The sequence below is a fragment of the Pristiophorus japonicus genome, chromosome 8 (genome assembly GCF_044704955.1).
Source record: "Pristiophorus japonicus isolate sPriJap1 chromosome 8, sPriJap1.hap1, whole genome shotgun sequence".
Lineage (NCBI taxonomy): Eukaryota > Metazoa > Chordata > Chondrichthyes > Pristiophoridae > Pristiophorus > Pristiophorus japonicus.
In genome coordinates, this window is record NC_091984.1 from 219347387 (window position 1) to 219374494 (window position 27108).

Here is a 27108-nt window from a genome sequence, read left to right on the forward strand (position 1 = left end):
CTTCCATCTACCCAGCCATATCACCCTGCCCTGTGGTCTGTGCACTGGGTGCAGCCCACCTTCTCTCAATGGATGATGATGATGCCCACCTTGGTGGAACAGCCCTCACTGGCCAGCGCCTCCTAGCGGTCCGGCCGCCCCGCCGCCGTGGATTGCCCGCTGTGCGCGCCGCCGTGCGTGACGCGGTGCATTTTGGGGACTGTCCCTCATCTGTCCAATATGGCGTCAGTGTGAGTGCTGACGGCTGCTGGTGTGAAGCGGCGCCGGCCGGACTGTCAGTGAGTGAGGCGCCAAGACCCAGCCCCGTCCCAACGGCCGGCTGCAACCCTCTCCTCCGCCGCTTTCTCTGCAGTTTTCTCGGAGGGGTTGACGGTGTTAATCTCTCTCCCCCCCCCCCCCCTGCCGCGCCCCCTCTCCCTGGTTTATTTTCTCTGATTATTATTTTTTCCCCCCTTTTGCCGGGGGAGGGGGCTAAAGGAGAGCGGCGGGGCTGCAATGGCGGCGTGAGGCGGCAGCGCGCTGTCCGTGTGTTGGCGCCGGCCCTCGGGAGCCATGGCGGTGGCGGCTGCAGCGGCGGCGGCGGCCGCGGCCGATTCGGCCCAGTGGCTCTCGGTGAAAGAGGAGACGCTTTTCCTGCACGACGGGCTGATCAGAGTGACCGACTTGGTGGAGCTGCCAACTGAGATCGGGGTTTCAGCCGAGCCCGGGGAGAGCGAGCAGGAGGTGAGGCCCTCCGCTGACCTGTAAATTCTTGCCTATTTGTGTGTGCGTGTGTGAGGTTAACGCGGAGCCGTCACCGGGGAGGATGATCGAGGCAGCAATCCACCGACAGACCCTCCCTGCTCGGCCCGAGGTACCAACCGCTCTCGGCCTTTGACGCAGTCTGGCGGCTGCGAGCAAATGGGAGGCAATTATTAAAATGAATAAAAACGCTGCCGTGGGGGGAGAGCAGCTTTAATCCGAATGTCACATCACCTAATCCTGATCTGAGGGACTAATTGAGGTCGGGACGTTTTCGCCCATCTCCCACTGAGCGAGCGAGGTGTAATAATTTATTCTGAGTCACTGTGGAAAGCAGGAGCCCGAGTGAGTGGCTTTAATGCGGTTGACAGACCCCCGCCCCTTTATTCCCTTCAATCCCTTGGAACGACTGTGACCGGACCCGTGCTGACCGAGTCCCCTCCCCAAGGTAAAAGTGAATAGAGGATGGGGAATAACGCACTGTCTGTATAATGAGAGGCTGCGGGGCTTCGGCAGCATGGAGCAGAGCGAGCAGGTCAGAGCACCTCAAATGTGTAGAATAGAAAATGTTTATATCTCATTTATTTATATATGTATGTATATATTCAGGGTCACATTGACAGGGCTGTTTAACTCGTGGATATCTTTAGAACTAAAAATAAACCCCATCTGGAATGCAGTTTTTTAATCTCGTTGCTCAGTCGCTCCATTTATTTGTGTGTTTTGCAATTTTGTCTTGCTCATCCTCCTGTCCCATAAGCTTTGTAGATGAGTGGATGTAGGAATTGTCTGCAATTGAGGCTAAGGGCAATCTGAAGTAAAATATAGGGAGTTTGAGGAGAAGACCTAAAATGTGTTACATAGTTGATTGTTTACTTGATCCGAGGTTGGGGTTTAATCCGCGAGAGGATTATATAATCGAAAAAAAGGAAAATTGAAAGCTTTTATTTTGCTTTTGAGGATTCATCGGAAGGGAGTGGGTTAGAAATAAAATAATCGAATACCGTGTATGTCGTAGTGATCGATTTGCATGAACATGAACAGGCTATAATTGGCGAGAAATAGATTACATTATTAAAATAAATAAAAACAATTGATCCCTGAATTGAACCGTTGGTTCAGTGCAGTGTAATGTGCTCAGATGACTAGGAACAGTGGAGAACAAAAAGTGAAAGTATTTATGTAAACCTCTATAAACAAACACGGAGAAGGGATGCCGCAAAGGACAGTGCAAAGAAGGTCGTTGTTTTACAAAAGGGCGTATGAAGGGAATTAAATAGATAAAATAAGTAAAGGAACTGATTGCTTTGAATAACAATAAAGGTGAATAAGATTTTTTTAAATCTCTGCAGCTGTGATAAATATCTGGCTAAAATTGCACTTGAACTGTGTGCAATATGAATGAGCATTTTATTTATGTTTTAATTTTTGAAGATTGTTTTGAAAGTGGAATTGTATTGGTGAACAAGGAAAGAAAATGTGTGGAAATAACTTGCAATATGTCAATAACAAGTCTATACTAAGAAATTGGTGATTTAGGAGACTAAGCAGGCTATTTTGGTGAAAAGGTATTGTTGCTTTTCATGTCATTTATGAGGAAGGGAGGATTGTAGGTATTATCGAGTGTAGCATCAATCTGCCTGAGAATCCCAAAACTTAAATGTCTCCTTCAACAGCTCAGTTTGGAATTGAGCTGTGCAGATCAGGAAGATCACGTTCAATTTCAGTCTGTTTTTATTCATTCTCGATTTAGGATGCTTTAATTTGTCTCGGCACTCTTTGGCTAGGTAGGAGAAGGAATATCAGCCAGGCCTCTGCTGAAACATATGTCCATAGGTATGTTTTTGAGGACACAATCAAACTCTACTGATGCTTTCCAATGTTGAATAACCTGCTGATACTTACTTGCTCAGCTCATTGAAGAATAACACTTGCATAGATTCTTGTAGCACAGAAGGAGGCCATTCGGCCCATTGCACCTGTGCTGGCATTCACAGCCATGCCACAGCTTGAATCAGCACCTTTAGGGAAGCAACTGAGCAAATTGGAGGGAAAACAGTCAATAAAAAATAAACATAAGTATGATTGTCATCTTGCTAGGAGGAAGGTGCATTTTTCATGTCCCATTGAGCTCACATTAAATCGTGAGGGGGTGCATTGGAATAAAAAAGGCTCGAACTGGCTGTTCTGATTTACATGAATCCATTTCTCTATTTGATAAATTGCCATAAATATTTAAAGTGCTGACTAATGTTGTCCCTGAGGTTATTTCAAGATTGTTTGTCATCTTGTGTTTCTTGAACCCCACGGCAAGATAAAGACAGTGCTTCAGAAAAAAACATGGGTACAGTTCATTGCTGCTATTTACTGTGGTAGCTTTCACGAAGGCCATTTCTTCATTTGTGAGCCTAGACAGCAAGTGCTAGCTGGCTACAGTGGGGTTATCAGAAGTCGATTTTCACAGCTCTGCTACCATAAAGACATTTTAATACAGTAAATGAAAAGGTTGTTGAGAAGTTGATGTTTCTGGTTTATTCTGTTTGTTCAGTATATGGATAAATAGAATTTAATCTTTGCTGCTCTTGTGCATGATATTCGTTGGAATTAGATTATTCCAGATGTATAATTGTTGTGGGTGAAATTTCCTGTTCAACCCTTCATATACATAAAGTATTCTTTGAGAGTTTTGATCAAATGACCTGTGTACAATTGCCTTTAATGACAAATATTACATCCAGAAAAATGGAACCATAGAGCGTACCTTGTTGGAGGACTGCAATATCCTTTTAACGCTAAGGTATAATCAGACTTAGATTGATTTGTTCATTCTGATGAGCATTTCTGTGGCCCCAAGTTTCGCCATGATTTGCTCCTGATTTTTAGGAGCAACTGGTGTAGAACGGAGTATCTTAGAAATCGGAATTCTCGCCATTTAGTTTGCTCCAGTTCTAGTCAGTTAGAACAGTTTCACTTTGGAACAGAATTTTTTTTTTTCAAAAGGGGGCTTTTCCGGCCACTTACGCCTGTTTTCAAAGTTTCGTCAGTGAAAACTTACTCCAAACTAACTTAGAATGGAGTAAGTGAAGATTTTTGTACGCTCGAAAAAACCTTGTCTACACTTTAGAAAATCGGGCGTAGGTTACAAATCAGGCATAGGGAATGGGAGGGTGGGGTTTAAAGGAAAGTTTACAAACATTAAACACTTCAGTTTTACAAATAAAGAGCCATCATCAATAATAAATGATAAAAACATCAATAAATCAACCAATAAATCAACCAATAAATCAATCAAAAAAAATTAATAAGAAATAATTGTAAAAAGAATCAATAAATAAAACATTTTCTACTTACCGACTGCAGCACCGGGAGCCCTCCAACAGCGTGCTGGGATGCCCCCCCCCCCGGTGTGTCTCTGTCAGTGTCTCTATCTCTGTCTCTGTCTGTCTGTGTGTGTCTCTCATTCTCTGTCTGTCAGTATCTGTGTTTCTGACAGCGAGAGGAGGGGGGGTAGGCAGAGGGGGGGTTGGGGGTGGGGGAGGAGATGGGGGAGATTGGGGGGGGGGAAGATTGGAGGGGGGGGGGGAGAGGGGGTGGGGAGGAGAAGGGGGAGGGAGGCTGAACGGGCCGGGCCCAAGACTTCGGGCAGGGCCCGTCCCCAGCACCAGATTTACAGGTAGGTGGCGTTGGGTCGGGTCAGGGTCGGGGGGGTTGGTGGGAGGGAGGTTCGGGTCGGGGGGAGGGAGGGAGAGAGAGAGAGGGAGGTCGGGTGGGGGGGGGGGGGGGCGAGGAGTGGTGGTGGGGGGGAGGGGGGGGAGGGAGGGAGGGGGAGGGGGGGAGGGAGGGAGGGGGAGGGAGGGAGGGGGGGAGGGGGGGAGGGGGAGGGAGGGAGGGAGGGGAGGGGGGGGGGAGGGGGGGGAGGGAGGGAGGGAGGGGGGGGGGGGGAGGGGAGGAGGAGGAGGAGGAGGAGGAGGAGTGTGGGGGGGGAGGAAGGGGTGGGGGGGGGGGGGAGGGGGGGAGGAGGAGGAGGAGTGTGGGGGGGAGCGGGAGGGGTGGGGGGGAGGAGGAGGAGTGTGGGGGGGGAGGAGAGGAGGGGCGTGGGGGGGAGGAGCGGGAGGGGTGGGCGGGGGTGGAGTCGAGTCGAGTCCGGGGGCGGGAAGCGGGAGTCGAGTCGGGTTGGGAGGAAGCAGGAGCTGGCCGTGGGAGGAGCCTTATTCACGCAGCCCCAGTGAGGCCATTCGGCCAGGGCTAGGGGCTGCGTGCTTCTGCCCCTCCCACACAGTTTTGGGCGCCTGGAGCTACAGCACATGCGCGCCCACTGTAGCGCGCATGTACAGAGGTCCCGGCACTGTTTTCAGCGCAGGGACCTGGCTCCGCCCCCTACAGCTCGTGCTGCGCTGCGCCGAGCTGCAAACGACCTGCAGGGAGCTGGAGAATCTGGAAGTTTTTATTAGGCGCACTTTGTGGTGCGAAAAACGGGCGTCCGGGTCGGGACTGCGCCGTTCTAGGCGCGGCTCGAAACTTGGGCCCTGTAAGTTCATCCTGTAACATCTATCACTAGAACTGAGTTTTAAAAGTGAACAGTCTCTTAATACATAATTTGTTGGAATATATTGGTGTAGAGATGGTATTACTGTGCTTTGAAGTGTAGGTGCTATCCTGTTCAAAGAATCACAGAAACGTACAGCACAGAAGGAGGCCATTTGGCCCATTGTGTCTGTGTTGGCTTTTTGAAAGAGCAGTCGTAATTAGTCCTACATCCCTGTTTTTTGTCCGCAACCCTGCAAGTTTCTCATCTTTAAGAACCTGTCCAATTCCCCTTTAAAATTATTGATGGAATCGGGTTCCACCACCTTTTCCGGTAAAGCATTCCAACTCTGAGTGATAATATTTCTCCTCATCTCCCCTCTAGATCTTTTGCCAATGATCTTAAATCTATGACCTCTGGTTATTGACCCACTCACTCGAGGAAATTGTTTTTCTCCATCTCCTCTATCAATGCTTCTCATTATCTTGAAAACCTCTGAGGTCACCTCTTGACCGTCTCTTTTCCAAGGAGAACCGCCTGAATTTTTCTAACCTTTCCTCATAACTGAAGTCCCCCATCCCTGGTGACACCCTGACAAAACTCCTCTGTACCTTTTTCTAAGACCGTTTATATCTTTGCTAAAGTGTGATGCCCAGAATTGTCCACAATACTCCAGCTGGGGCCTAACCAATGATTTATCAAGTTCTAGCATATATTTGCCTTTATATTCTATTCCTCTATTTATAAACCCAAGTAATCCCTATGTGTTTTTAATCACCTTTCTCTCTCATAAATATCTGGCCATGATCTTGTTGTCCGGGGTATTGACCATGGGATTTGCTGGCCCTCTAAAGGGTGAATTTTAGTGGTGAGTTGCTCTGGGGTGCACTTTGCAGCTGGGCAAAGGGTGATGAGGCACTACGTCATCTTTCCCGCGAGGCTGTGACAGGAGCGGAGCGAAGATGGTGGCTTTCTGGAGACAGGCCGGGCTGAGTTACGTTCGTTACACTCTGATCTGTGTGTAAGCGGTGCGGGCTTCTCTGAAACCCCAGTACCAAGCAGACGCCAAGAAAGAAGGAGATGCAACTGTCAAAGCAACTGCAAATCGAAACAGCAATGTGATTTGAGCAAATTTCGCAGACTTGAGCTTTTGATTGAGAACTTTTGCGATTTATCGTACCGAAAGATGGAACTGTGAACCCATTCGAAGACTGTCTCTGTAAAACTGACCAAATATTAATTCAAAATACAGATTTAATGAAAAAAAATGAGTGGAGATTGGTATGTTCCTTCGGTCTTTTAAGTGGTGCAAATTAATTTACTGGGGAAGAGAATGCAAATTAAAAAAAATTGCTCTAAAGTTTGTAATTGCAGCTGCTAGTTGCATAAGTGATAGCCCCCCCCCCAGTATCTGGCCAAAGAGGTTATTCAAAGTGGGGGGGGGGGGGCGGGGTGTAAGGGAAAGGAGGGAGGAAGAAACAAGGAGGGATGGAGGGAGTTGGGGAGATGAGGAGGGGGAGAGCGAAGGTGCACAGTTGCCCCAGCTGCGATTGCTGACTATCCACAGACAGTGATTGAACTTATGACATTCCATGTCGTGTGACTGTCCTATTGTGTGAGGCATTTATCCAGTGAACCATCTGTTGATGATGCATTCTTTTAAGTGGGAGGGGGCAGGAGGGAAGAGAAAGCTGCTGTCTGCATTTGTAGACTGTACATACAGTTATGGATTCCACAAAGAAGAAACTGCTGAGTGCTGACCCATTGATAATGTACCAAGCAGTGGACTATCTGCAGTATTTCTAAGTATTGCAAATGATTGGCTGTAATTCTGCTGCTCAGTGCCATCTCTGAGTGAGGAAAATAAGACTTCCATGCATGTCTGCCTGTCAAGATATTTAGTTCTTTCCATCATTAGAAATTTGAAGGTAGTTCAGTGGGCTACCCGAGTCCGCCAAAGCTTGCTTGCTTTAAAAGTTGGTTGCACCCAAAGTGTAGGGTAGACAGCATGACATCGCCCCATCACCAACTGCCAAACTGCTGATAGTATTAGACTATATTTGGCTGAAGCCTGATGCAAAAGTCCATGCTGCACCAGTGCCAAACGCTGTGCATAATGCAATATATGTCATATGTTGTATGGTTCCTCAAATGTCTTGAGTGTATAGCCATTGAGTAGTTGAGCCATACACAAGAAGGTTCCAGCTTTGATCCTTGGTCTGTGCTGAGTTAGCTCTAGCAGGACAGTGGTAAAGATGCAACAATTGGTTCAGTGCTCATGGTTAAAGAGATAAAACTAAATAGGATTTCTGTTTCTGCTTTTTGTAATCCAGTGATCCATGCACATATTTGGATGTCAAGTAAAGTTGGGATTGGGGTTGGTTGTGATGATTGTTGTGGTTAAGACCCCTGTTGATGCACATCGTCTCAAAGATGAATACTATCCAATTGGGTGAGGTATCAAATCCCAGCATGGAATTTATTTATTTGGGAGAGGAGAACAGGGGCTAAATTGACAGAGAAATAAATTATATGTTGTCTGTTAATTTGACTTAATATGGTGCAGGATGGTGTATGTTTTGTGATGAACAGTTCATATTATTTGTACATTCTACTGAGACATTTGTTAAAATATTCTGCAGTGTTTGTGGTTTCTGTTTTACAAAATCTGAAAGTAAATTCACTTGAGAGGCTACTGTAACTTTACGATCTAGAGATCCTATCTTGTCCTTTTAGCGGCAGAACTAATATCAACGTTTCTGTATCCAGTTTAAACCAACATATTTAAATCTAAAAATGATGCTCTTTCTATAAACAATGGACTTGGGATTGTTTTCAAACTCACGTTAAAATTGTAATTAAAAAAAAAAGAATCTTTTTAGCATTTAGCACATTATGTATAGTGACCCATGTACACTTTTACTATAGATTATAATGAAAATTTGCCAGTCATTAGTGTGTCAGTCTTGCACATAGGATCGTGGAGCACAGTGATTGAAAGAGAAAAAATTACTTGCATTTCATCACTCTTAAACATAGAAACAGAGAAAATAGGTGCAGGAGTAGGGCATTCGGTCCTTCGAGCCTGCACCATCATTCAATAAGATGGCTGATCATTCACCTCAGTACCCCTTTCCCGCTTTCTCTCCCTACCCCTTGATCCCTTTAGCATAAGGGCCATATCTAACTCCCTCTTGAATATATCTAACAAACTGGCATCAACAACTGTCTGCGGTAGAGAATTCCACAGGTAGGGTATGCCAGGCTGTTTGTGCTTCTCTAATCGGCCAGTAGTTGCATTTATAGAACATGTTGTCCATTTTCTTAACCCCTTCCCATGATTCCATTGTTTGTTGCTCTTGCGAGCTATTAGACTTTATCCCACCATTGCCCATGCATGGCAGTTATGAGTACTCTGTACTCTGTACCTGTACTCTGAGATTAGAAGCTACAATTGTGAAGTTAGTGTTGTACCCACTGACTGATGGACAGAATATCATTAGTAGGTTGGATGCAGATGTTTAGTCCAAAACCAAAATGGAAGCTTTATATTTATAGGATAGTAGGATTTCAATTAACTGCTTTAATGCTAAGATTGCTGTGAGACCAATGATGTTTCATTCATTTGGTATTTTATTCTGAGAGGTCTTCTGTTGGTGGAAGGGTTTCATTAATTGCCGAGGGAAATTCTTATGCATTTGTGAGGGTTTTAATCGACAACACCTTGTTTTTAAGCTTGCCCCGATTCAGAAGGTCGTGGGTTTAAGTCCCACTCCAGAGACTTGAGCACAAAATTCTAGGTTGACATTCTAGTTTCGTACTGAGGGAGTGCTGCACTGTTTGAGGTGTGTCTTTTGGATGAGATGTTAAACCGAAGCCCTTCAGGTGGACGCAAAAGATCTCGTGGCACTATTTCAAAGAAGAGCAGGAAAGTTATTCCCGGTGTCCTCACTAAGACAGTTAACATCACTAAAACAGATTATCTGGTCATTATCACATTGCTGGTTGTGAGACCTTGTGTGCAATTTTGGTTGCCGTGTTTCCTACATTACAACAGTGATTACACTTCAAAAGTACTTAATTGGTTGTAAAGCGCTTTAGGGGGTCCTGTGGTTGTGAAAGGCGCTATATAAATGTCTTTCTTTACGATTAGTATTTGATCGTAGTTTGAAGAGTGATCTAGTTTCAGAAGACATGGCATGGAACGATTGATATTCTGAAATTTAGTGTCCCCCAAGCCTGTTGCACTATTCAGTCAGATCATGGCTAATCTGTACCTCAACTCCATTTCCCTGCCTTTGATCCATATCCTTTGATACCCTTGCCTAATAAAAATCTGTCGATCTCAGTCTTGAAAAATTTTGATTGTCTCAACATTCACAGCCTTTTGTGGGGGGCGGGGAGAGAGACTTCCATTTTTACACAACCCTTTGGGGGAGGGGGAAGTGCTTTCTGGCCTAGCTCTAATTTTAAGGTAAAATAAAAACACAAAATGCTGGAAATACTCAGCAGGTCAGGCAGCATCTGCAGAGAGAGAAGTGAAGTTAACGTTTCAGGTCGATGACCTTTAATCAGAACTATCGGATCTAATTTCAAGGTTGTGCTTTCAGTGAATGCACAAACTCGTGTAGCAGCTCAGGAAGACTGATCCTGCTGGGGACAAAGCAAAGGATGATAACACGAAAGAACAAAAACCACTAAGCTTTTAGCAATTGTTAAATGACAGGGTGAAGTTTTCTTGATTAGTAATCAAAGGGATAAGGACAATTTAGACATTGAATCTACAGCAATAAATGGCAGCTAGCAGACAAAATTAAGCATTTGTAAGGTGTCACACAGATACAGTACTGTGTGCAGCTTTAGGCACTCCATTATAGAAAGGACATTAAAACCACAGTGTACAAGGCAGCCACTTTGTGCGCAGCAAGGTCCCAGAAACAGCAATGACTGAATCATTTTTTCTAGCGATGTTGGTTGAAGGATAAATATTGGCCAGGGCACCAGGAGAATTCGCCAGCTCTTCAAATAGTGCCATGGGGTATTTTGCATCCGTCTGAGAGGGCAAATGGGGCCTCGGTTTAACATCTCATCTGAAAGACGATGCTTCCAACACTGCAGCACTCCCCCAGTATTGCACTGAAGTGTCAGTCTAGATGATGTTCTCAAGTCTCTGGAGTGGGACTTGAATCCACAACCTTCTGACTGAGCCAAGAATGTCACTTAATTGAGTTTGGAGCTTATAAAGCCATGGATGAGGGTTTTAGCAGAATATGGGCTGAAGTCAGAATGGAAGCGGGCAATGAAAAGCCATGCAGCAATTGAGAAGTAAGGATTAACTAACATGCTTCCAGGTCCCTGCTGGCAATCGGCTACTAGGAATTCGGTTGGAAGTAGTCCAGATGAACATGCCCTCTGATTTATTGTGTTATCAATTGAAGTCTCTCTCGCACAAGTAGGCTCAGCTGTGATTAAGAACTTTGCATACATTGAGGCATGTCCCATGTCGTCTTCTATGTTGCACTGTACTTGGTATTTGGGTTGGTCTTGTACAACTTATTATAGGGTTAGTGTTGGTGCGCAGCACTTTTGGTTGCGCCAATGCTTCTTCTTTCGTATGGTGGCCAAAAAGCAAATCAAATGTCAATATCTAAGTTGGATATCCAGGCCAAAGCTTCTGTTGTAACAGCGTGGATATCTTGTAGGCTGCTTGTGAATTTCCTCTGAGGGCAGTCCTCAATGATTTGCTCCAGGGTCTGAGTAGTAGCTCCATGGTCGCATAATGGGGATACTTTAATCTTCCATCTAGTGCAGCAAGGTGGGAGCATCTAGCATGACCAGTTCTGAGGTGGTTGATGGTTGTGCACTGTTTGCGAGGAAGGTTGGATCCCTCAGGTTGTACTGTGGGGTCTTCTTTAAGGAATCCATTCCCCATGTCAGTTCTTCAAAGTATTTTGCCGTCCAAGGGGAGATTGCTGAAGGGCTTCGGCGACGGTCCAAAATGGCATTCTAGATTTGAGACGGGTTGGTGGTAGATTGCCTGGATTGGCATGTCTTTGTTGGTGTAGCGGTTGTAATCTCTGGAGACTGCATATTCATGGCATAGGTGTGATGGTGCGATGTTTGCAAGCACAGGCAGCCAAAGCATGCCAGTGATGATTCTCATAGTAGAATTCAGCTGGACATCAATGGATTTGACGTGCGGACTTGATGGCCATGCTGGAGAGCACACCAGGGCAAGTGTTACTGTGCAGAGGGTTTGAGCATCTGCTCCCCATGTGTATCCGGTGAGTTTCTGGATCAAGTTGACCCTACTCTTTAATTTCTTCCTAAGGTTCTGGAGATGTTGTTTGTTTGACAGTGTGACTCCTAAATAGGTTATTTTTGGCATGGTTTACCTTTGGGCAGCAAAAGGAGACTTTGAAAGCTTGGTTTGCTTAATAGATGCTGGGGTGGAATGTCAAGGTGACGGTCTTTTGTGGGTTTGGCCGAAGTTTCCATCGGTGGAAGTAGGTCTCCATCCTCTCTAACTCACTGGTCAGGCTAACCTGTTGTTTATTGGGTATTGAAGCCTGGTGACTCCAAAATAACATGTGCTACCTGCACCGGAATCTTGCTGTTCGTTTCAGGGTTGGTCAGGAGACCCTGACTTTGGACTCTGGTGGTAATTGCACGTTAATTCTCGCGTTAATGTGACTCCACACCGCTTTTCACCAACTCTACAGTTGCTGTGTTAATGCACCCAAAATGTCTTGAAGCAGAAATTGGAGCTCCAGTTTCAATAATTTTACTGGTTCGACACTTTAATAGTGAGCACTGATGTCAAGGAATTGTGTGGGTGAGGAAGACGCTGTTGTTGTCTTTGAGTGAGTTGAATGTAATATGTATTGAACTGACGGTCTTGCTAGGCTAATTGATGCTATTGTTGACTTCCATCATGTTATGTGAATAGCTTCTCCCAGCTAGTTCTCAATGTTGCAAATATTCAACATTTAAAGAAAAATAATTTAAAACTTTTTTTGTAATGCTGTAATTGTACATAGCTTTACAGTTGTTTTCTTTGATGGTCAAAAATTTGGTTATCAGCTTCCTTACCTGGGCTTTCTATAACCCGCTGAAGATATTTGTGATCTTTTTATTTGGTGGTAAAAATGTCTGCTAATGTACTTCCTCGTATTAGTAATTGGTACGCTGTCACTTGGTTAGAGCCTAACAACCACAGGAAGTCCAAAAAGTGGTTATTATAGAAGAGTTTCAACATATTTTAATGTTTTTATTTCCTTTTATTAATATTGCTAAGTTAATGTAAGCTGCTCTTTATGGAGATAGTAAATAAGAGTCTTTAGTAAATACATGCCTTGGTTATGTTAGTTACTGTTGTGCATGCAGTTCAAAAACAAGAGCAAATTCTGGCTTTATGCCATATCCAAGGATCTCTGAATAGTGTCAACTTGAATAAGAGTGCATTCTCTCATTAAGTACTTCCAACTTCAGTTTTTAATGTGCTAACTTGCGTGAGTCTCTGTATATTGCATGTACAAATGTACTGCCCCTGTGAGCTGTGTGCATGTTGAGTAGATGCAATGTTGTCATTTTAATTTTGAGTATCCAGTTTAGCTGAGTAGAAAAATTGAAGTAATTATATTGGGCCTGGCCTAGTGTATAGTTAATTTCCAAGCAGGGTTTATAATTATCTAAATATTGAATTGTATTGCAGAGGTAGCAATGTTTTAATATTTTGATTTCTGTCATGAGAATTGCTTGTCTCGTTAAACTTAAAAAAAAAAAAAAAAAAATCCCTAAACCTCTGATGCCTTTATTTATGTAGAATGATGCCAATTTCTACAAACGAGAGACTCTTGTCTCTGGTGTCATTAGGCTATTATTGGGCCATGAACAGAGTTATCTCTTGTGCTCCTTGACGACTGTGCAAAGAAAACTGGCTGCATGGTGTTGTGCAAGTATATGATTACATTTGTCTTGAGGGTGACCAGTAACTCTGATGCAGTGTTGGAACTTTAATCGCACTTCAGAAACCAGTCTCTTTTTTAACATTCTCACCCTTGTGTTCAAATCCCTTCATGGCCTCGCTCCTCCCAATTTCTAACTTCCTCCAGCTTTATTATAATCCTAGAGCGCTCCAATTCTGACCTGTTGTCCATCCCCACTTCCTTCACCCCACCATTGATGGCTGTGCCTTCAGCCATTTAGGCTCTAAGCTCTGGAATTCAGCAAACCTCTCTGACCCCTCTCTTTTAAAGACACTCCTTAAAACCCACCTCTTTGACCAAGTGTTTGGTCACCTTCCCTACTGTTTCTTTTGGCTCGGGGCCAATACTTGTCTGATTACGTTTTTATGGAGCACCTTGGGACATTTTATTACATTAAAGATGCTATATAAATATAAGTTGTGGCCCATTTATAATGCCCGACGCTCCAATCACCGACCTGGACCTTGATGATGTCACTCTTCGCTGCCTTCGCAGCTCGCGCTGCTCCCTGAAGTTGCATACCTCCACGTTGCTCCTGGTCCTCCACACCCCGCTCATTTTATGGCCCGACTCACCGCTGGTGTTTTCCCAGGAGTGGCAAGAGACTATAAAACGATGTGATCGGGGCCCAGGGGAAGTGAGAGTTCGGGGCCCAGGGGCAGCACGGGACAGCCCACATTGTGATATGTGTGCGCGCTAGGGCCGTGCAGCAGAGCAGGTTCTCCAGTTTGTCTTGGGTAATCCTTGCCACTGGACCAAGACCGAGCTCTGTCAAGCCTGTGTGATGGTTGGTGTGCAACGGTCATCACGCGTTTTAAAAAAAAATGCAAGCACAGGCATCTTCCACCCTTCAACATGTAGTTCAGGACCTGGAACTTTAGGTTCTTCATTGGAACACCTGTGAACTTATCCTTTTTTGGCGTGGAAGCAAGTTATCCTTGTTTTGAGGGACCGCCTATGATGATGATGATGATGATAAGTGTCCCAATTTCAGCAGCTGCATTGTAAAGTGAATGGGGCAGTACTGACACTAACCTATAGGTCTGACTCTGTATCCCATGTAGCAAAGTGTTCAAACTGCCTGTACAGACCATTGATGCAATTTCCAGATTGCTGACTTGTACAAATATTTGCCAGTCACTGGTGAAGTTCTTGCAGTCCAAGATGAGATTGTAACCAGGGGTCACAGTCTAAGGATAAGGAGTAAGCCACTTAGGACCGAGATGAGGGGAAACTTCTTCACTCAGAGAATTGTGAACCTGTGGAATTCTCTACCACAGAAAGTTGTTGAGGCCAGTTCGTTAGGGCCACATCTAACTTCCTTTTGAATATATCTAACGGTTAAAGGGATCAGGGGGTATGGAGAGAAATCAGGAATGGGGTACTGAAGTTGCATGATCAGGATTGGCGAATGATACTTAAGGGGTTGACTGTGGATGGGCAATGGCAGACATTTAGAGACCGCATGGATGAACTACAACAATTGTACATTCCTGTCTGGCATAGAAATAAAAAAGGGAAGGTGGCTCAACCGTGGCTATCAAGGGAAATCAGGGATAGTATTAAAGCCAAGGAAGTGGCATACAAATTGGCCAGAAATAGCAGCGAACCTGGGGACTGGGAGAAATTTAGAACTCAGCAGAGGAGGACAAAGGGTTTGATTAGGGCAGGGAAAATGGAGTATGAGAAGAAGCTTGCAGGGAACATTAAGACGGATTGCAAAAGTTTCTATAGATATGTAAAGAGAAAAAGGTTAGTAAAGACAAACGTAGGTCCCCTGCAGTCAGAATCAGGGGAAGTCATAACGGGGAACAAAGAAATGGCGGACCAATTGAACAAGTACTTTGGTTCGGTATTCACGAAGGAGGACACGAACAACCTTCCGGTTATAAAAGGGGTCGGGGGGTCTAGTAAGGAGGAGGAACTGAGGGAAATCCTTATTAGCCGGGAAATTGTGTTGGGGAAATTGATGGGATTGAAGGCCGATAAATCCCCAGGGCCTGATGGACTGCATCCCAGAGTACTTAAGGAGGTGGCCTTGGAAATAGTGGATGCGTTGACAGTCATTTTCCAACATTCCATTGACTCTGGATCAGTTCCTATGGAGTGGAGGGTAGCCAATGTAACCCCACTTTTTAAAAAAGGAGGGAGAGAGAAAACAGGGAATTATAGACCGGTCAGCCTGACATCGGTAGTGGGTAAAATGATGGAATCAATTATTAAGGATGTCATAGCAGTGCATTTGGAAAGAGGTGACATGATAGGTCCAAGTCAGCATGGATTTGTGAAAGGGAAATCATGCTTGACAAATCTTCTGGAATTTTTTGAGGATGTTTCCAGTAGAGTGGATAAGGGAGAACCAGTTGATGTGGTATATTTGGACTTTCAGAAGGCGTTCGACAAGGTCCCACACAAGAGATTGATGTGCAAAGTTAGAGCACATGGGATTGGGGGTAGTGTACTGACATGGATTGAGAACTGGTTGTCAGACAGGAAGCAAAGAGTAGGAGTAAATGGGTACTTTTCAGAATGGCAGGCAGTGACTAGTGGGGTACCGCAGGGTTCTGTGCTGGGGCCCCAGCTGTTTACACTGTACATTAATGATTTAGATGAGGGGATTGAGTGTAGTATCTCCAAGTTTGCGGATGACACTAAGTTGGGTGGCAGTGTGAGCTGCGAGGAGGATGCTGTGAGGCTGCAGAGCGACTTGGATAGGTTAGGTGAGTGGGCAAATGCATGGCAGATGAAGTATAATGTGGATAAATGTGAGGTTATCCACTTTGGTGGTAAAAACAGAGAGACAGACTATTATCTGAATGGTGACAGATTAGGAAAAGGGGAGGTGCAAAGAGACCTGGGTGTCATGGTACATCAGTCATTGAAGGTTGGCATGCAGGTGCAGCAGGCGGTTAAGAAAGCAAATGGCATGTTGGCCTTCATAGCAAGGGGATTTGAGTACAGGGGCAGGGAGGTGTTGCTACAGTTGTACAGGGCATTGGTGAGGCCACACCTGGAGTATTGTGTACAGTTTTGGTCTCCTAACCTGAGGAAGGACATTCTTGCTATTGAGGGAGTGCAGCGAAGGTTCACCAGACTGATTCCCGGGATGGCGGGACTGACCTATCAAGAAAGACTGGATCAACTGGGCTTGTATTCACTGGAGTTCAGAAGAATGAGAGGGGACCTCATAGAAACATATAAAATTCTGACGGGGTTAGACAGGTTAGATGCAGGAAGAATGTTCCCAATGTTGGGGAAGTCCAGAACCAGGGGTCACAGTCTAAGGATAAGGGGTAAGCCATTTAGGACCGAGATGCGGAGGAACTTCTTCACCCAGAGAGTGGTGAACCTGTGGAATTCTCTACCACAGAAAGTTGTTGAGGCCAATTCACTAAATATATTCAAAAAGGAGTTAGATGAGGTCCTTACTGCTAGGGGGATCAAGGGGTATGGCGAGAAAGCAGGAATGGGGTACTGAAGTTGAATGTTCAGCCATGAACTCATTGAATGGCGGTGCAGGCTAGAAGGGCCGAATGGCCTACTCCTGCACCTATTTTCTATGTTCTATGTATTGAATGATGGTGCAGGCTCGAAGGGCTGAATGACCTGCACCTATTTTCTATGGGCCCAAGTTTCCACATAATTTGCGCCTGATTTTTAGGAGCAACTGGTGGAGAATGGACTATCTTAGAAATCGCAATTCTCCACAATTTATTTTCTGCAGTTCTAGTCAGTTAGAACAGTTTCACTTTGGAACAGAATTTTTTCTTCAAAAGGGGGCGTGTCTGGCCACTGACGCCTGATTTCAAAGTTTCCACAGTGAAAACGTACTCCAAACTAACTTAGAATGGGGCAAGTGAAGATTTTTGTAGAACTAAAAAAACCTTGTCTACACATTAAAAAATCAGGCGCAGGTTACAAATTAGGCGTCCAGAACGAGGTGGGGGGGTGGGGAAAGGGAAGTCATTCAATTCTATAATAAATCCTTATTTATACTTATACAAATATTATACAAATAAATCCAACCCGAATAAAAATTTATAAGCAAAGAAAAGATTAAATAAACCATCTTCCTACCTGTGTAAAAGTGCTTCAGCCAGGGAGAATGCTGCAGGAAGCCTCAAGTTGAGGCAGCCGTCCGTTCTCGCGGGGAGGGGGGGGGGGTGGGAGAAGGGAAGAGAGGAGGCAGCCGTTCGTTCCCGCGGGGGGGGGGGGGGGGGAGAGGAAGCCGTTTCCGACGGCGGGCGGGCGGGGGGGGGGGAGGAAACGGCTGCCTCAACTTTCTGAGCCTTCCTGCAGCCTTCTCACTGCTGCAAGAAGCCTCAGTGCTGATGGCAATGTGCTTTTATTAAAAAATGTTCAAAAATTAAACAGCTACAAAGAACTACAAAAATGGCCGAGTGCCAATGTTTTCCTCACACTGCGCGTGCGCGAACGCTCCAACGCACAGCGTTGCCGGCAGGAAAAAAACTAATTTAAATGGTACCCGCCCCCTCCCACTTACAAAATCGGCGCGAGTGGTAGGCTCTGCCTCCCTGGGTGCCGCGCCAAGCAGACATGGAGCTGCAGGGCGCTCCAGAATCGCGCGTTTTTTTTCCGGTGCCGTTTTCGGCGCGAAAAACGGGCGCCCAGCTCGGAGAGGCGCCCGTTTTTTATTGTGTGGAAACTTGGGGCCCATGTTTCTAAAATGTGGCTTGATGCTGCCTGTTTTTTAAAATTCTGGTTCTGTGCACTGTAGATGATTCCACAACATAGAGACATACAAAACCACGACTTCTTGGAGGAAATCTAATGCAGTACTGCATAAAGATGCTATTGATTGACACTAATACTCTTCTACTCTGTGGAGCAGATTTCAGTGGGTCTCAGCTGGGCTAAGAGATGTAGAATATTTCTTGGTGCTGGAATTTTCAATAAAATTTGACAAGGTCACATCTCTCTATGGAAGCAGCACTCTTGTAAGGTGATAATGATACTGATAACGCAGATAGTAACTGAATAGACCAGAGCATCCAATTTGGGTGTATAGATGGCTCACTTAGTATAATTAACAGGAAATGTGGACATAAGGAGCAGGTTATTCAGGATCTAAAAGAGAAAGATGGATTAAAGTTGCAAGTAAGCTCCTTGCAGATGTTAACTAACATTTTTAATGCAAATTCCTAGGTGTTTGTGGTCATGGTGAAATAGATTTGAATTAAAAATGACAGTAATGCTGATCATCTTGGCTTAGTAAAATTAGAGGGTCTGCATTGCTGTGCGTAAATATTATTGGTACCAGGTTCACCATTGCTTTGTTCAGCTATAGTGGTAAATATTGCCCCAGGACTGAAATAGAGATGCCGAAAGTGCATATTTTGAAGCTTTTAGAAGCTATTAAGCAGTGGTGCCTGGGTCAATATTGGAGTGGATGTCACTAAAAGTGTATATCCGATATGGGAGTAATCTGCTTTATTGGGTACAATTTCAAAGCCCAGAATGATTGACCATTTTGAATATGGGGCTTAGCTCTTGACTCTTCTACTCTCCCTCTAGAGACGTACCATGAATGTAAGACATCTTTGCTTAAATGCCAGTGAAGACGTCCTTTCTTTAAAAACATGTATATATTTGAAGTGAATTGGCAAATGGTTAATTTGGGTGAAGAATCTACTTTGAGAGAAAAGATTATATTCATGCTTTTCATGATTCTTCAGTCAAATGTAGAAGCTAATTTGCCTTAATGTCTTGACCTGTGATGGCGGTTCATGCTTGTGATTGATGGGCGAGAATATTATTGGAATTTGCTGAAATTCCCCACGTGAATGAATGGCCTGCTAACACAATTGAGCCTGATCTTGCCCTCCCCCAGCATCGACAAACCATGCAGTTTCTAGCATGACTGCTGGATATCCATTAGCAGTGGGGTTTAGATGCTATCCAGCTTGGGGTTGTGAGGCCAGGGTTGAACCGGAGACAATATAGTTGATCTGTGTGACTGTTCCATATCAGGCAAATGCATTTACCCATTAAGGTAATGGAGCAGCTCATCGAATGATCTGATGTTTGTCTAGCGCATTGTAATCACATAAAAAATGTACTTCTCTGTCTTTGCCTGCGAGTGCATTTTTAGTTCTTGCTATGTGGTGTAAATGTAATTGCCTATTCAAGGAACATTGTGAAAGTGAATGTGGTAAGCAGGTATTTTTATGACTTTCCCTTGTCTCAAATGATTATGTAACATTGCCACTTTGAATTACTAATAACTTGACTAACGTGGTTGTGTTTGTCAGGTTTGAAGTAATATGGAATGTGGTAATTGAAGTTTGCTGATTTTGTGTGTTTTTTCATTGAGATTGATTATTTGTAAAACTATGCATTCAGTGATGAAGCTGAGATACCTGCAAGCCTCTTCATAGCTGGTACCTGTATAATTTGAAACGTCGACTCCTTTCCCACACTTTAAATAAAAAGTTTATGGACAGTACTCTTTCAGGGCAGAAAAATTAATGTTGTATGATGACTTGTCACAAATAAAAGCATTTTCCATTATTGTGATGATAAAATGTTCCATTATTCAATTTTCAGATATTGACATTCGAAACCAAAAATCCTGAAGAGCTGGCAGAACGATTACGAGCTGTGTGCGGGAACCAGAGTAATGCTTATGCACGACTACTTGAATACCGTCTCAATGCATTAAGAGGCCTGTGGAATGCACAACGACAGTTAGCACTTGAAGAGCAGCATGAGCGTGAAAACTCCAGTGACGAAGAGGCCATGTCCTTGCTCAAGCGGCAGGGCTTGTTGCAGCAACCAGAACAGGCGCCGTTTACCTCTCGCATGGGCCTCTTATTGGTGTTCCCTTTGATCCAGTCACAAAGTAAAACTGACCCGTCCCTCTGTAACATCACTGCTGAGGTACTCCTAAACTGCCTTAGAGATTGCCAGCCTCTGAGCCTCACAAAAGAACCTGCTGATTGTCTGAATGGTCTGGAGGCCCTGCTCTGCTCCTGGTTAGAAGAATCACCTGCTTCGGGTCAATCAATCCCATGGAAACAGAAAGAGAATGCTGCAGCTGCACTGGTGGCTCTTGCCTGTGCAAGGTAGGAGCAATCTGGCATATTTTAAAGTTGTAATAACTGGAAATATTTCTCATATACTCAGTTACAATGTGACCGACATTGTCATTTTCAGCATGTTATGAAAGATAGTGACCGGAAATAACATTTTGAAAATTGCTATAATAAAGTCAAATGCCATATGGGAGAGAGTATTTTCATCACTGACCTGATAACTCGTGACACTGATCACTTGTCCAATCATTCTACAATTGGCAATATTCGTGTCTCCACTTTTCCTCAAAAGCACCATCTCTGTATACCTGTCTCAGTCCACAGGGTCTGTGGCTCTCGTGTTGGACTGTTCAGCCACCAAAGAACTCACTTTGGTAGTGGAAGCAAGTCTTCCTTGATTCCAAGGGACTGCCTATGATGATGATGACTCGTGTCTGTGCTAATGTTTTGAGCAGTAGTTCACAAGCTGCTTCCAGCCAAATGCAGAATATATCTGGTACTAGTTGTTTTAACTTGAAACACAAAATGCTGGCAATAGTGTCAATCAGCACCTATAAAAAGAAAAGACAGGTTACATACCCAAAATCTCATAAGCTGTCTTTTCTCTTTACAGATGCAGATGAACCTGTTGTATATTTTACTATTTCAGATTTCAAACATTTGCAGTCTTTCCCTTTTTAATTAAATCTGTTTGAGTTCTGTTCTGGTGGGCCACTGTTCAGAATTGTACCAAAAATAATTTAGGACACTATATTTCAAAGACTATCTGTATCAATGGAAAAATCTGGAGCTGAAGTACCAAGCAAAACGGGGCTTGTTCTTGGTATAACCCTCCTCCACAAACATCCAAATTACCTTCCAGAAGGAGAATACAGAAAGCAACCTGCACATGGAGTGGCAAAGAAAAAATCAACACCAGTCAATTAACTACTGGGAGGTGCTCTCAATTCAAATGAATGTCCGAGACCAAGAATAAATTGGTTCAATGCCTAAACTCTTCCTGCTCCAGTGAAGGGGGCAGGGGGGCAGTTTGAGGACCATGTGCATCAAAGTACTTCTGTAATTACCAATTATCATGTAATCAGATTGAATAGTTGCAGTATGTGTGTGTGTGTGTATTATATATTAAAACTACTGCATGGTTGCAGTATCCTAATATTGTGCCTGTAGGTGATGCAGCCAGAGTAACATAATGTGACTCATGGGGCCCAAGTTTCCACATGATTTGCGCCTGATTTTTAGGAGCAACTGGTGGAGAACGCACTATCTTAGAAATCGCAATTCTCCACATTTTTTTTTCTGTAGTTCTAGTGAGGTAGAACAGTTCTACTTTAGAACAGAATTTTTTCTTCAAAAGGGGGCGTGTCCGACCACTGACGCCTGATTTCAAAGTTTCCACAGTGAAAACGTACTCCAAACTAAAGTAGAATGGAGCAAGTGAAGATTTTTGTAGAACTGAAAAAACCTGTTCTACACATTAAAAAATCAGGCGCAGGTTACAAATTAGGCGTCGGGGGGGGGGGGTGGAGGGAAGTCATTAAATTCTACAATAAATCCTTATTTATATTTCTACAAATATTATACAAATAAATCCAACCTGAATAAACATTTATAAGCGAAGAAAAGATTAAATAAACCATCTTCCTACCTGTGTGAAAGTGCTTCAGCCATCGTTCGAAGGAAACCGCCATTTGTTGCCGCGCAGGGGAGGGAGGGGAAGGAGACAGCGACTTGTTGCCGCGCAGGGGAGGGAGGGGAAGGAGACAGCGACTTGTTGCCGCGCAGAGGAGGGAGGGGAAGGAGACAGCGGCTTGTTGCCGCGCAGAGGAGGGAGGGGAAGGAGACAGCGGCTTCTTGCCGCGCAGTGGAGGGAGGGGAAGGAGACAGCGGCTTGTTGCCGCGCTGGGGAGGGAGGCGAAGGAGACAGCGGCTTGTTGCCGTGGAGGGAGGGGAAGGAGACAGCGGCTTGTTGCCGGGGAGGGAGGGGAAGGAGACCGTGAGAAGGGAAGCCTCTGTGCTGATGGCAATGTGATTTTATTAAAAAATGTTCAAAAATTAAACAGCTACAAAGAACTACAAAAATGGCCGAGTGCCAATGTTTTTTTTCACACTGAGCATGCGCGAACGCTCCAACGCGCACGTGCAGCGATGCCGGCAGGAAAAAACTAATTTAAATAGTACCCGCCCCCTCCCACTTACAAAATCGGCGCGAGTGTAGGCTCCACCCTCCTGGGCGGCGTGCCAAACAGACAAGGAGCTCGAGAATAGCGCATTTTTTTTCTGGCGCCGTTTTAGGCGCGAAAAACGGGCGCCCAGCTCGGAAGGGCGCCCGTTTTTTATCCTGTGGAAACTTGGGCCTATTAACTTAAGTGGCATCTTGTCTAACGAAACGTCAATCAACTGATTTGAGCCTCTTTTGTGAAAACTATTCCTAACTTTGTATCGCTGGATGGCACTGCTCAATCCTTTTCGTGGAGGACAGTAGTCTCCTAGGTAAAGCTAATTTTTGTGCTCTCCTTGAGGAACAAATAACATTTCCCCTTGCCCCACTGAGTAGAATAATGAGGACTAGACGCGTATCCTAGAATTGGGAGTTTGTGGGTGCTGCTGGAGTCTTGCAACAAATATAAAATTAGAACCAAGCAGCAGCTTGATGGTATGTAATAATTTGCTTTCCCTGCCAAATCCCCCCTCCCCCACTGACCGCTTCCTTCGCACTTCACACTAGTTCATGATCTCCTTCCCCACCACCAATTGAGTACCGTCTCAGATTTTTTTCCATTCAAAGTTAGACCTACATCCTCCCCTTCCCATCTTTACTCCCCCACCCACCACCCCCTCCATTGACCAGTTTTTTAAATGTCCAACAATCACTGCAACCCTGATGAGTAGGACTTAGGCCTTGAAAACCTCTGCCCCAGTGATCGGCAACTTGAATCCACTCTGTCATTCTGACCACCAATTTCCCCTGCCCCAGACCCCCATTAGTGAACATTGCATCCCACACTGCTCCTCAAAGCAACTTATGAACCTTTTAAACACCCTACCCCAAAGCAGCTTTCTGTCCTTGGACAACCCCCAACGCCCTGAAGATCTACCCCCCAACCCCCCCCCCCAAAAAAAAAACAAATGAGCATTCCACGGAGTAGAATATGATATTTGTAATGCTTTTTAATTGAACACTGCAAGTTGGCTTCAACAGAGTGTTTGAATTAAGTGGATCAAGTGGAACAGAATTTTTAATGGTTGCACCTGTAATCTGCGAGTAGAATATTGAGCTTTATAATCAGATCAGTTTAATTTCTCAGCGGATTTGAAAGAAATTGTGCCGTATTAAGATAAAGATGTACAAAGTCCGTGACCAAGGAGTTGGTTATTTGTAGCCGTTACTAGCACGCTCTATCCTTTCATTAGGATAAGCAGGAGTGACAAGCAAGTGTTCTCTGTGCTGGAGGAGAGAGACGTAGAAACTGCTAGGGGAGAATTTTGTCATGGCATTGAAGGTATGGGAGTTCAAAAAGATCACAACTAGAAGGCAGAATTGGGTGGATTTTGTGCTCCTACATGCAGAAAGGATGGGTTGATAAATGTTAGAGAGGTGATGAAATCTTGCTTGAGGCCTGCTGGTTTGATGAAAATATTGGTGCAATGGTGGAGCTGACTGCTGCATGGATTTAGAGTAGGTGGGATATGAAAGCAGTTACTGAAATAGGTAGACTTTAGTAAACAGTGTTGAAGATGCAAAATGCATGTCCTTGTGACTAAGAGGTGATTAGGAAGTTAGAGATGAAATGGGTCTGGGCAATTAAAGCTACCGTGAGCACAGGTAAATCAGTGTGCATAGGTCAGATGAAATAATGAGCCTTTGTGAACTAGTTGCAGCATGACAAAATAATGGCATCTTGCTCAGCAAATGCTATTCTGTTTGGTCTATTCCTGGTGTCAGCAGTGGAGAATGATTGAATAGAGGAATAATGGAAGAAAATAGAAATGCCGTATCTGATCAGTATTTCTGGAGAAGTTTGAAAATTTAAATCCTACAGGCCAACAGGAGAGGAAGGCATTGATGACTGGAGCAGGGCCGTGGGAAGAATTTTAAACATTGGTTGTAGATTGAACTAATTTCAATTTGGCTAGTTCTGCTGCTTTAAACTGGTGTTTAATTGAGTGTTCTTTATCATTGAGATTTGAGTAACTCTTAATTTGTAATTTTTTTTAGTATAAATGATGAGTTTTGTAATGCTCGAAGTGAGAAGTATTAATTGAGGAATGGAATGTTTCCTCATCCTCCTTCCCTCTTTTCATTGGATATATTCAAGAGGGAGTTAGATATGGCCCTTATGGCTAAGGGGATCAAGGGGTATGGAGAGAAAGCAGGAAAGGGGTACTGAGGGAATGATCAGCCATGATCTTATTGAATGGCGGTGCAGGCTCGAAGGGCCGAATGGCCTACTCCACCTATTTTCTGTTTTCCCTCTTCTCCCCTTCCTCCAGCACTGGCTGTCACTATTGAGCACACAGTTTAGATAAAGTATAAAGCAGTTATGCTCAGCAGAATACAGCTTGTGCGTCAGAAATTTGGAATCCGGATACTGGGCTGATCTGTGGTGGGGTCGTCCGGAATCCGGAAAATGTTCTGAAATCCAGACATTTTTTAAAAACTGATTACTGTTGAGGGGGGAGAAACAGCCCCCAAAATGCCAAAAAATAAAAATTCATAACATTCACAAAATCCTTACCGACTAAATCGCTGAAAGAATTAAAGAAAACCTTGAACTTTTTTTTGCAGGTCTTCAATGCAGGTTTTTCCCGGTCGCTGACCCCACTGCTCCGCCAGAAATGTCGGAAAGACGTTCCGAAATCCGGAAATACCCGGAACAGCCTCGGTCCCGAGGTTTCCGGATTTTGGATGCTCCACCTGTACTGTACTTCCCACATCAGCCATCTTGATGGTTTCTATGATTGACAGTTTAGTTGATACGAAGAGTTGTGGCTATGGATCTGTGTGCTAAAGGGAAAGGACGACCATGCATGTATATAGCGTTGGTTTGACATGCTGTTCAGCTGACCAGATACTTCAATTCCATCAGACTGATCCGGGCTCAAACTGAATTCACTGCTCCACCAGCCCTATTAATTTTACTGATTTAAAAACGCTGATAGTCAAAATCATTTTGTACCTGTACTTGGTAAACCCCACACACAGTTTGTAACATAGTTTCTTCCTTCAAAGCAAAGTTTGGAAGCTGTTTATTGAATTGTGGGTATGAACCACTGTTTTGCTCACATGAAGAGCACCAGTGCACTGATAAATGCTGCCAGCAGCTGCAAAGCATTTCTATTACACATGGCAGAGTTTCATGTTTTACTCAATTATTGTACCCAACAAAGCCATGAAAAATATGCATAACTTAAAGCATTGCCGCATTATCGGCTGCCATAAGTTTTTCAAACATAAAAGCTAAATTTCAGTCGGACAGACCACCTGAAGACTTGAATGCTGCTGCCCTTGTTCATGCTGAGTTTGTGTAATAGGCGTATTTATGCTGTGTACAGTGATTGAATATAAATCAGTACTGACACAAATGTGGGGTAATTCTATGAAATCTAAAGGACAGCCTGCATGATGGAGATGTCAGATTCAGCTGCAGGGAGGATGATTTCCTTGACTGTTTTATATAAAGATGAGCTTTAAAATTAGGGTGAATAAACAGGGAAAGTCAATTTTCTTATTTTATTTTCCAGCATTAGCTGGTAATGGAAATATACAGTCCAGGCACAAAATAAGTGTTATATGACTGTTAATCACTTAGCAGCAGGAATATGAATTTTTTTTTAGTGATGCTGCTGAATACAGTACTTGAATTTAAAAAGTACATGAGTCATTGGACCAGTCATTTTTACTGTACATAAGGGATTTCTACCAGGCACGTTGGCTATACAGCTTCAATTTTGAGCCTTGTGCCAAGGAGAAGAAAGCTTTGACTTATCAAAGGCTTTGGAAAACAGCTGAGTTTTCCTGTTTGCTGGTGTTCCATTTGACAGAATGATTATGATTATCGAGGGAAATTGAGCATGTTTTACTGTTCGCATGAATCCTGCCAGGGTACTGTTTTGAAAGGGCATTGATTGTCTATGCCAGGGTACATGTCTTATCTCGGGAGAGTCATTGCAACTTGGTCTTAAACGGCAGTCACATGCAGGTGCAATGTGGCAACAGCCTGGAGAGCTTCTTTAATATGCACATAGATTGGGCTAACCAAACTGGAAGCAATACGGTGGAGGAGGATTTCCTGGCGTGCATAAGGGATGGTTTTCTAGACTAATATGTCGAGGAACCAACTAGAGGAGAGGCCATCTTAGACTGGGTGTTGTGTAATGAGAGGATTAATTAGCAATCTCGTTGTGCGAGGCCCCTTGGGGAAGAGTGACCATAATATGGTGGAATTCTGCATTAGGATGGAGAATGAAACAGTTAATTCAGAGACCATGGTCCAGAACTTAAAGAAGGGTAACTTTGAAGGTATGAGGCATGAATTGGCTAGGATTGATTGGCGAATGATACTTGAGGGGTTGATTGTGGATGGGCAATGGCAGACATTTAGAGACCGCATGGATGAACTACAACAATTGTATATTCCTGTCTGGCATAAAAATAAAAAAGCGAAGGTGGGTCAACCGTGGCTATTAAGGGAAATCAGGGATAGTATTAAAGCCAAGGAAGTGGCATACAAATTGGCCAGAAATAGCAGCGAACCCAGAGACTGGGAGAAATTTAGAACCCAGCAGAGGAGGACAA

General features: G+C 44.2%; 1 protein-coding gene across 1 annotated transcript in view; it reads left to right on the forward strand.

The window, feature by feature from the left end:
* The first annotated feature begins 221 nt into the window (after positions 1-221).
* LOC139269009 (probable E3 ubiquitin-protein ligase HECTD4) overlaps positions 222-27108 on the forward strand; it is a 279923-nt gene continuing 253036 nt past the window's right edge. Inside the window, exons 1-2 of the mRNA XM_070887933.1 lie at positions 222-723; positions 19822-20339. Of these exons, the coding sequence (XP_070744034.1) occupies positions 553-723; positions 19822-20339 (689 nt within the window). The 5' untranslated portion in view covers positions 222-552. The remainder of the gene's footprint in view (positions 724-19821; positions 20340-27108) is intronic.